This window comes from Telopea speciosissima, chromosome 11, assembly GCF_018873765.1.
Source record: "Telopea speciosissima isolate NSW1024214 ecotype Mountain lineage chromosome 11, Tspe_v1, whole genome shotgun sequence".
Taxonomy (NCBI): domain Eukaryota; kingdom Viridiplantae; phylum Streptophyta; class Magnoliopsida; order Proteales; family Proteaceae; genus Telopea; species Telopea speciosissima.
The window spans coordinates 31,312,911-31,324,087 of record NC_057926.1 but is presented as its reverse complement, the minus strand read 5'-3'; the positions used below and the strand labels follow the sequence as shown (position 1 = coordinate 31,324,087).

The 11,177-nt window shown below is 38.0% G+C and overlaps 1 protein-coding gene across 1 annotated transcript; it reads right to left on the bottom strand.

Annotated features, from left to right (window-relative positions):
• Nucleotides 1-2,518: 2,518 nt before the first annotated feature.
• On the bottom strand, nt 2,519-4,977 carry LOC122644951. The gene is made up of 2 exons (XM_043838310.1): nt 2,921-4,977; nt 2,519-2,831 (listed from the first exon to the last, which is right to left on the bottom strand). Exons 1-2 carry the CDS (start codon nt 4,975-4,977, stop codon nt 2,519-2,521), a joined length of 2,370 nt encoding a protein of 789 aa, XP_043694245.1.
• Between the last annotated feature and the right edge of the window lie 6,200 nt (nt 4,978-11,177).

Here is an 11,177-nt window from a genome sequence, read left to right as displayed (position 1 = left end):
GTTTCAAATCAGCAATTTCTTCCTTCATCATTGCAAATTCTCTTTGTCTTTCTTCTTTCTCCCGTCTCTCCTCAATATTTCTTTGTGTAAGGCCAAGAGTACTCGGCTTTACGCCTAGGCCTGCACCGCGCACTCGGCCTGGAGGATCAACGCCAAATGCTTCCACAAAAGATCGTTTTGGACAACACTCGTCTCTCTCATTTCTGGGGTAGTTCTTCCAATTTCTCTTCAAACTTATCCTATAAACCAATGTATAACAGGTTAACAACGGACATTCCAATAGATACCCAAGAATATGCATAAATTTTATAAACATTATTAACCTTGACAAATACTTACTATGATATCTCTTGTCGCCTTGATTTATGTAATCCCATCTCTCCTTTGGTGGGTTTTCTTAAACACTGCACTCTAGTAGGATCTGCACCATCGGGTGTTCAAGCCGCTGAACAAGCAGATATCATAGTTAGATTAAATATAATCACATCCATTTATGATATTACCAAATGTTCATGAGATGTGCATAAGAAAATTACCATCTCGTGTGCTACCTGTGCGAAACTCTTCCGGCCAGTTGTATGAGACACTTGTTGGTTCTCTCTCCTATTTTTGTTGGCTATAGATTTTGCCTATCATATATCAAACCCATCATTAAAATATGTGTCATACTTAATTAAGTAAAATGAAATCAGAACAATTCATTGTCTAAAAAAAAAACATATTACCTGCCAGTTCTCAGATGTCCACTTCCCTATGAGGTATGCCCATTGATCAGCTGGAATGTCTACGGGATCAGTAGGGCGGGGAGCATTATAAAAATTAGGATATTTTATCTCTGTCTCTTTTTTCAGAGCGGCCTTGAAATCCCGCCATGAGTGGCTCATTCTCATGAAAATAACACGTTGGGCATCTTTCGAAACATTAAATTTTTCCTATTAAACAAATTCAATTAGTACAAGTCTAAACCCAAATAGAAAATCAATACTTACCTATGAAATTAGATCAATCTTATAGTGAAAATAAGATGGGATATCACCATACCTCAATTTTCTTCCACGCATCTTCTTTATGATGATTCGGAACCTTTCTCCAGTCAGGATAGTTTAATGGTAGCAGGGTTGGCATCCTAGCAAGTAGTCCAGTATGTGGATGCCTCACTGCATTAGCGCCAACTACAATGTCATGCTTATCTAATTCCAAATCTTTCTTATTAGAGCCAGTCCTTGAATTGATGGAAAGGCCTCTTGTGCGCCTCTCTTACGACCTACGCTTAAAAAATGTGAAAGTATTAGTGATTAATGTGGTGTCCAATTAATGCAATCAGCCTAATTATTAAGTATTTAAAACTAGAAACCGAATGTTGTACTTGTAGATGATGATGATGATGAGGCATTAGGGTCCCGAACTCGTTGCTCACCATCACCTAAACTGCATTGGAACAAAATCACAATTATAATAAGTATATGTGCTTGTCAAGTGCGAACTTAAAACAAATAAAGAGAAGTTAAGCACAGTATGCACCTTGCCACGAGAAAAAGTTATAATATATAAGATCTATAATCCAAAAATCGTAATGAACTAAGATCGAGTTAGTTGCATCAATTGTTGTTCCCTCCAAGTCTGTCCTTTCCCAACTAAGTTCGACATCTCCAATATTTACTCGTCTCGGTCCCTAGTTTGCATGGTCATATGTTGGTGTTCTTGAATATAGTCTTCTTCCACAACACCATTCGTATCAAACACATCGCGCAATGATGCTTTAAGAGCAATAACCACCTTGGTTGATAGGGTCCGATGCATAAAACACTTGCTCGCTTGGCCAGGGAAGACAAATGGGTCATCGATAAATGTTTACCAGTATGCATCAAATGATTGAAGTTCACACGTGTGAAACCAATATTTTCTTTAAACATTGCCCTATTGCTTGTTTCAGCCCAGTCACAGTGGAATAACATTGTCTTCAAGTCCGCTGAATATTCCAACTCAACCACTTCCTTCAACACACCATAGTAATGCAGATGTCCATCACGGGGCTTATTGTCCCTACGACTACTGCAACAAGATGTTGTTGCCGTTACTAAGACTCCGCTATTCTGAGTTCGTCGATTGGCTTCACGATCCTTGGTGTGAAAACGTACACCATTCAATATGTACCCCTTGTATTTCTTTACTTCCCGATTGGGACCCTGGGCTAGCCTTTGAATAATGTGAGGTACTACTTCTCCACTTTCCCGTAGCTTGTTCACCTACTCAATTCAACATTTGTTGTTATGGAGACAATCAAAGGTAGGTGTTTTTTATATAAAAAAACTTAAAGGAAAAAAATTTAATACTGCTCACATGACTTCTAAACCATTCAGTGAATTGCTCTGCATGCACCTTCTCTCTTTGTTGTTGTCGAACCTTATAGCTTAGGTTCTCTTTAAGCACTTCTAAATGGACCCTACATTTAGAGAAGTCCTATTAGGGAAAACGAAGACTTGATTGAAGTGAAGTAAAGTAACATTAATCTTGACACTTACTTCCGATATTTATCAATGGGTTCATAATGCAAGAGAACATATCGATGTGCTTGTTGGATGTTTTTCCAGTCTAATTGCACCATTGTAGCAGCTCCTAAAGGTCTACCTTTGCATGAAAAAATCCAATGTTGTTGTTCCATTTGTAGATTTTCGTTATCAACATTCCTATTTGGACGGGTTAAACGCGTCTCAAGTACTTTGATATGCGCAGAACAAAATGTCAGACATTCATTTGCAATGTATCCCTCTGCAATAGACCCTTCTACGTGTCTATTATTACGTTTGTAATCCTTAAGGGTCTTGTTGAACCTATTAGCATGCAAAGTTACTACATGAAAACAAAAATAAATAAAAGAAATCAAACATACAAAATTAATGCAAATAGAATAATGACTAACCTTTCAAAAGGGTACATCCATCTATAATGGACTGGTCCACCCAATAATACTTCTCGTGGTAAATGAACCAATAGATGAACCATAACATCAAAGAATGTAGGAGGGAATATCCTCTCTAGATTGCATAGGGTTTCTACAATATTTGCTTTAAGTTGGTTCAAATCATCCTTTGTAGCAATTTTTGCACATAGACATCGAAAGAACCCGCACACTGACAGCAACACCAACTTCACATTATTCATTGGATGTACACGAATTGCTAGAGGAAGGAGTTGCTGCATTAAAACATGACAATCATGGCTTTTCATTCCAGATATATCCCTTTCAGTGACTTTCACATAACGTGATATGTTTCCAGAATAACCATCAGGGACCTTCAAACCCTCTAAAGCTTTGCAAAACTGTTCTTTTTCTACCTTGGACATTGTATGGCTTGCTGGAGGTACAATCACTTTGGAGCTCCCCTCTATCCTCTGTGGATGTAGAGATGGTCTAATGTTCATGTCTTTCAAATCTAGTCGGGCCTCTAGCTTATCCTTTGATCTCCCTTTCAATTCCAACAACGTATCAATGATGTTGTCACACACATTCTTTTCTATATGCATGACATCCAAATTATGACAAAGTAGATTATCCTTCCAATAGGGCAATTCAAAGAATAAACTTCTCTTCTTCCAATTAAATGGTAGTTCATTTCGACCTACCACCCTCTTCCGTTTATTGGCATTATCCTTCTTAGGCTCCTTACCAAATGTAGGAAATTTCACACCTTCCATTTGTGCTAGCAAAGCAGTACCTGAAAGGGGTTGTGGTTCCAGCCCAAACTCAACACTACCATTGAAACCTCTCTTATCCAATCGAAATTGATGATTTGCTTTGAGAAACCGACGATGGCCTAGGTAACAATGCTTACGACTGTGTTTTAGCCAAGTTGACATGGTGTCTTTGTTGCAACAAGGGCATGCCAATGCACCCTTAGTGCTCCAGCCTGAAAGGTTAGCATATGCAGGAAAGTCATTGATTGTCCATAAAAGACAGGCACGTAAACGGAACGACTCTTTCTTTAATGCATCATAGGTGTCAACACCATCCCACAACAACTTCAATTCATCTATCAAAGGCTGTAAATACACATCTATATCATTTCCAGGCTGATTTGGACCTGGAATTAGTAATGTCAACATGAATGATGTTTGCTTCATGCACTTCCATGGTGGTAAATTATACGGCACGACAACAACAGGCCACATGCTGTATGAATTCTTCATATTAAAAGGATTAAATCCATCACTTGCTATCCCCAGCCTAACATTCCGTGGATCTGCACTGAAAGTTGGATGTTGTCTGTCAAAGTCCTTCCATGCTTCTGCGTCTGCAGGATGGCGTATTTTTCCATCATCTATACGTCCATCTTTATGCCATCTCATGTCAGATGATGTTACTGATGACCTATACAATCTTTGAACCCTTGGTATCAAAGGGAAGTGACGTAATGTTTTTTCTGGAACTTTGCTTTTGGATTCATACCTTGATGCCCCACAAATGCGACAAGACTTTTCATTAGATGCATCCTTCCAATATAGCATACAATCATTGGGGCATGCATCGATCTTGTTGTAACTGAGTCCCAAGTCCTTAACCATCTTCTTTGCTTCATATAAAGAATTCGGCAAGGTGTTACCTTGTGGTAGTGCTTTCTTCAATAAATCCAATAACATAGAGAAAGATTTGTCACTCCAGTTGCATAGGCACTTTATGTGATATAATGCAACAGTGAATGACAGTTTCGTGAATTCATTACATTCTGGATATAATGCCTTCTCTGCTTCTTGCATCAATCTATGCAATTTTTGTGAATCATCTCTTATTTCATCTGTGTGTCCACTTGTGGTACCAACACCAACTCCTTCAAAGGTTTGACCGGGAAATGCATCTTGAAGTATGTCATGCATGTTAACAATATCTTCATCTTCTTCATCAACTGTAACATTTTCTGTCACTGTGGTATTTGAAGATATGTCGTCCCCATGGAAACTCCATATCGTGTAACCAGTCATAATTCCATCAACTATCAAGTGGTCAAACACTTCATCCCATGTTCCCAATCGTTGATTAATGCAATTTACACATGGGCATAAAATCTTCTCTCCTATGGGTACTTTGGAAAAAGCAAAGTTTAGGAAGCCATTTACACCAGCTTCATATATATCGCCCGCACGGAATCCACGATCCCGTAATCCAACTCTTATCCATATGATGGTACCCTAACTTTCTCAATAACCTATAAAAAAGAGAAGGCCTAAAACCAATCATAAATTGACTATCAACACAAGAAATCAAATCAGAAGCAGCTTTGGAAACTATCAAAATGTAGAATAACAGAACAACTCAGGCCTAAAACCTATGATAATTATAAGAATTAGACTGCATAAAAGATTCCATTCTGGCATCACTATTTCATGCTTCTATATGCATAAACACTATTTTTTTTTTTTTTACATATATGCCCATCAAATGTGCTAGTTGTACTCTTTCCCTCTCTCTGTCTCTCTGTCTCTCTCTCTCTCTCTCTCATATTCTCCCTAGCTCTCACTGTCTCTGTGTGGATATTTCTTTGAAGATTGATCCAATTTGTTTCCCATTTTGTCTCAAGAAGTGGATTAGCACCCCTTTAATCAGCACCCTACAACTGAAAAGGTATGGATCAACACCCCTTTGATACATCTTTTGTCTTAGGTTAATATTATATCTCAGATCTGAAACTGAAAACGATAAGTGCTCTTCTGTATGTAGTTTGGTTGCATAAATTGCTTGAATGGGTTTCCTTTTTTTTTTTTTCAATGAACTCATGGTAGAGAGTGGAGATTGTTTCAGTAGATTTTTGGGGAAAATTTGATTGCATAAATTCTCAAGCTAGCGTTCTTTCTTGTGTTGTGTTCTCTGTTGCTGTTAATTGAAGGCTGTTTCCCCCATCAAGTTAATCGCTGCCAAACCGCTGCTATTACGCAAGAAGACCTCCATCTCGTGCTGCAAGTTCAAGCTCCGAACTCCACTTTCAGTCCACTCGAGCCCTGCTATAACCTGGGGTTTTTCTGCAAAAATCGATCCTCTATTGGTGTCTCTCCTAAGTTCTGTTCTGTACAAGATTTTGGGGTTTTATGCCACCCTTTAAGAGGGCTGCTCAAACTCAGTCTTGGCTCCTTTTGCCCACTACTGCTGCTACTTCTATTATTCTGCTGTGGGTATCAAACGTTTTCTCTATTCAGCCCTATTTTTCAGATTTTGGTTGATTACTTCTTCTAATTAAATCTTAGTCTGTTCTTCCTAAGTTTCCTAATAATGTTTAAATGAGTTTAAAAGGGAGGGTTGATCTGTTTAGCCTTTTTCAATATTTTCATATGTAGACTATCATAACCTATAAAGTATCAAGTAAAATTCCCCTTACCCAAAACAAAAAACAAGTAAGCTTCCCATTGATTGTTCACTATGTAAAACATGAAAAAGAAAAAGAAAGAGGAAAGTCTGAATGGTGGGTATCAACAGCCAACAATGAAACTTCAGCTGCTAAGTTGAACTTAAACAAATGACATTATGAACTAATCAACCAATCAAATTGACTTTGGTTTTCAGGAAACAAATAGAACATAAGATGAATCTAGCTCTTAGAACTCAATGAAATAAAATACAAGCAAATAGAGACTAATTAATATATGAAGCCACATAATAGGGATAAAATCAAATAGAGAACCAAACTAATTGGACGAGTTATATGAAATCCCTCTATAACCAAAGAAGGGGAATAGTTTCATTCATGATGGTTAATCAATGGGAACCCTTCCTTGCTTGACAAAATGACAGTATATATGAGAGAGTGTTAATTAGTTGTGGATGAAGAAGATGGGATCCTAAACATCCAAATAGATCACAAGGATCAGCTGATGACAGCTCTTTTACAAGTTGCAATGTAATATAAAGGATTCATAGTGACACTTGGAAAGGGGAAAATCACAACTAAAACTCGATTAAAGAACAGTATCGCAAAATTTATAAACCCAATAGGAGATCGATGTACACTATTAATTTCAGAACCAACAGTAACATACAATAGCATGTACCGAATTCAGGGTTTTAGGTCTTAAAAGTGTAATCCTACTCAAGTAGGACTCGATCAACTACTCAAAGAAAACATTATTTGAAAACAGAACTGCGAAGAGTGCAATATCCATAGAAGGTGTGGAGGTTACCTTTGTTTAACCTGTTAAGTTTTCTTCCAAGCTAGTCTCCGCTCGCCTACCTTGGATTAGCTACTGAATTTTTGAGAAGCGAGTAGCTATGCTTCCCCGCCGCGGTGCTGCCTTAGTGCCTCAATTCTTACTTTCCTTCGTTGCCGCGGTTTTCGCTTTTCTTCCTTGTCGCGCTGCTGCCTCAGTGCATCGTCCTTGTCTACCTTGGCTTTAGCATACCTCTCCTTTCCATCCTAAAGCTTCACGTCATGCTCGTTCTAAATGAGGGATGACCCATCACTATCATTGAAGTTTGATCAATACTAGAGTCACCCTCCTCAATATTCTCAACCAGTAACACACTTTGTCTTCCATAAGCACCCACATTTTTTTTATTCTAGGGAATTGCCTTAGGATTTCACTTTGTACATGGAAAAGGAATACATGTATGTAGAATATAATATTAGATATACACATTAGCTCATATAAATTTTGAGAGCATCTTCTCTCTTCATATCTCTTATTTGCTTGCTTCTAAAATTTGAAGTGCATACTCTACCTTTCAATAATTTATACTTTGTAATATAACATTAAGAACCATTAACTATCAATCTATCATAACATCGGCATCAGATACCCTTCCACTGCTTAGCTATTAGCAGAGAACTCCTTATCACAATCCGATCAGGTTGCATAACATCCACCAATAGGAGCATCCAATGTCAATAAATGTGTTGTAGGACAACACTCTAGGAACAGCAAGATGAGTGTATAACATTCTACACCAAACTTAATTGCTACACGAAAAAAGATGAGTACTCGCAAAATATCACTCAATAATAATGAAGTTTAATGTCACATTCCAAGAAGAATGCTAGAAAATATCAAACTAAAACCTTGCCAAATATGTCTTTAATTTTATGGTCTAACTTATCACAAGGAATGTTCCGAACATAAATCGTACGATAAAAATGACCACCCATTATAGGATCAGAAAGCACCGTTTCAATGTGGATCACGCATTATATGGCATGCTTAATTTTCAAGACAAATAAACTCCTTAACCCCTCTAGTATCTACTCAAGTCTTTCACTTCTTTACCTTTCTTACAAAGCTCTCAACATTGAAAGAACCTAGCCTACAATAATAGGGATTGACCTTTGACGATCCATCACTTGTTGGTTGTGGTTTTCTCAACTCATCCAAAATCGAAACATTTTTCTTCATTCAAAGCCATAGAAGAAACATGATATGCTATTTCTCTACCTCAAAACAAAACCCGACATACAGGGAATACTGATATGCTATTTCTCTACCTCAAAAGTAACCGACATACAAGGAATACAGTGAAAGGGATCGATGATACGTAATGATAAATATTCCAGGGTTGAAAGCACTGTGCCAATATTGGCGTTTGTGTTTAAACCTTTTGGGAGGACTAAGGATGTCAGTTTCCTTTAGTTGAATTTGATTAGCATGTGAAACATTGCTGATATTTGCTTGGGCTGTTGTGCTCATTGAATGCGGGGATAAGAAGAGTTGGTGGCTCAAGATGCCTAAGCATTTGAAGAAGGTTCCTGCATTTGTCTAGCTTAAAGAAGAATCTCTTAAAGTATCTAAAAATCTTTCTATTGCAGACATTTTCTAATACATGTCTCCTATTTGATAGGACTTTGCTACTAATAAGGTCGAAAGAAATATTGCAGTATTATTTTGTATATCTTTTTTACTTTGTAGAGTCCTACTGGTGTTGCATTTCAAGCAATTCCCACAAAATATTTGCCATTGGAATAAGTGGAGCCTAAGACATGTAACAAATTCTAGAGAAGACACAGACTAAAACGAAATATCTAAGGGTGGAATGCAACATTATTATTATATTCAAAGAGTGGCTAAAAAATGAATTCAAGGACATGCATACTACACTATAATAGAGATTTTGATTTAAACAAATTCCACAACATGGAAAAGATTTCCAAGAATTGACTTATTAACTAATATTTTTATGAACTCCCCAATGTACAAGTTGAATGACCAATTCCAAAACCCAAGCACCTGTTCATGGATTATAAAAAATTACCCTCCTAGATTAAATCTCAAGGGTTAAACTATTAAGAATAAACTAATATTTTAGCTCTTACAGCAGGTTTTCCAAAGTAAGATGCAGCATCTCACCTTAATGGTTCATCTTCTTCCTTTCTTTTCTCTCTTTCTTCTTTTCCTTTCTTTTCTTTTCTTTCCAATACCAGTGGTTGAGATCCCAAACATGCACACAACCACACTCACAACTTACTAGGACATGGCAACCACACACATACACACAAGAACACACATGCACACACATGCAAACATAAACACAAGTAATAGGATCGCCTCCTCTTCTCCTTATTATTTTCATTCTTTTCTCTTCTTTTCTCTTCTTTTCTCTTCTTTTCTCTTCTTTCTTACTTTTCTTTTCAGTTAGTAGCTGTGGCTGAGGCCACTTGAACCTCAACCAAGCACCCAAACACCACAAACACACACACTCACACACTCATACATACAGCCTAATGGGCAGCCACATAAACACCCAAAGACACACACACTCTCGCAACCACTTGGGCAGCAACACACATGCACCTGGACTTACACAACCCACACACGCATATCGCTCTCCTCTGTGTGCCGCCAAGCTCCTCAGCCCCACGATCTAGGAATTTAACCAGGGCTGATTATAGCCCTTTGATTCAAGCATATTACCATGAGGTTTTATAGTCGAGGTTTCCAAAAGAATACGACAGCTGTGGCAAAGGTAGATGGACCACAAGAAAGGCCATCACTTCAGAATGACCGAATTCGTCTCGCTTCAATCATTTACAGAGGTTCATTATGGAAATAAAATGGAAAAAAGAAAAGAGAGCATGAATCATATTGCTCATATCAATCAGAAAATATTGGTCAAAATGAACTCAGAATTGCATGAGAAATGAAGACTTGAGATTATACATTCAACAAAAGTAACTATGAATCAACAAGTCGAATTCCTTCAACGAATAGCCATTCGATGGTCTCGCGGCATTTGCCATGCCGCACAAATTCAGTTCCATTGTCCACAAAAATTCAATTAGATGAGAAGAAAATGGAGAACTAGGTAAAAACACATGAACGTCTCCCATAGCTAATACCCTAAACATGAATTTCCAAAATTTTCTCCAATCAATCTCATAATCAAATAGGACAGAAGGCCCAAGAATTTAATCAACTAAAATGTAATTTGAGGAAGAATCTTACTTCGTGAATGAAGAAAATCAAGGGAAAATAGGTTGGATGTTCACTAAAGATAATTCGCGACCAAACACTCGTGAATCTGAAGCTCCAAGGGCATCCCGCAGTGAATCTCTATTGAATCAACGACTTAAGCATTTCGCAGTCGGTCTCCGGATCTGGTTTGAATCGAGCAAAACCTCGTTCATTCCAATCAAAAACCTTGAAGAAGAAAGCCTCAAACTCCTTTTCTTTCTACTCTCTCACGTTCTCTATCCTTTTCTTTCTCTCTCACTCACGTTCTCTCTCCATTTCCCTCTTTCTCTCTTCTTTTCTCTCCCACCTGCTCGATTTACCTTCTTTCCCACTTTATATTTGCCCTAAATCTCACTCCCACCTACTGTATTTGTCGGGAGCAAGTGAGAGACGAGATCACAGCGGCTGCGGTCGCCGTAGGCAAAGAGGAGATCGCAGCGCAGAGAAGTCCGGAATAGTGAGAGAGTTGACAGCTGCTCTTCGCTTGATAGAGGAAAAAGAGCGCTGCTCTGGGAGTTTGAAAAGATTTTTTAGAAAACTTTGAGAGAGAGATGTAGAGAGCGGGGAAACAAAAAGGTTTTAGAGAAAGAGACGGGAAGCGGGGAAGTGAAAACAGTTTTGGGTTTGGAAATCTATTATTTTATACGGCGTTTGTTTAAAAACGCCGTTGTATTGTAACATACAACGACATTTCTTTGAAAATGCCGTTAATAAGAATATTAAATCACCCTTAAACGGTGAGCTACGGTGGCACT

What these genes read in the sequence shown, in the direction of transcription:
- LOC122644951 (XM_043838310.1), bottom strand. Translation starts at nt 4,977, where the DNA reads ATGACTGGTTACACGATATGGAGTTTCCATGGGGACGACATATCTTCA. An exon ending in TGGATGTACCCTTTTGAAAG is followed by an intron (nt 2,832 to 2,920) that starts GTTAGTCATTAT and finishes GCATGCTAATAG; the next exon opens with GTTCAACAAGACCCTTAAGG.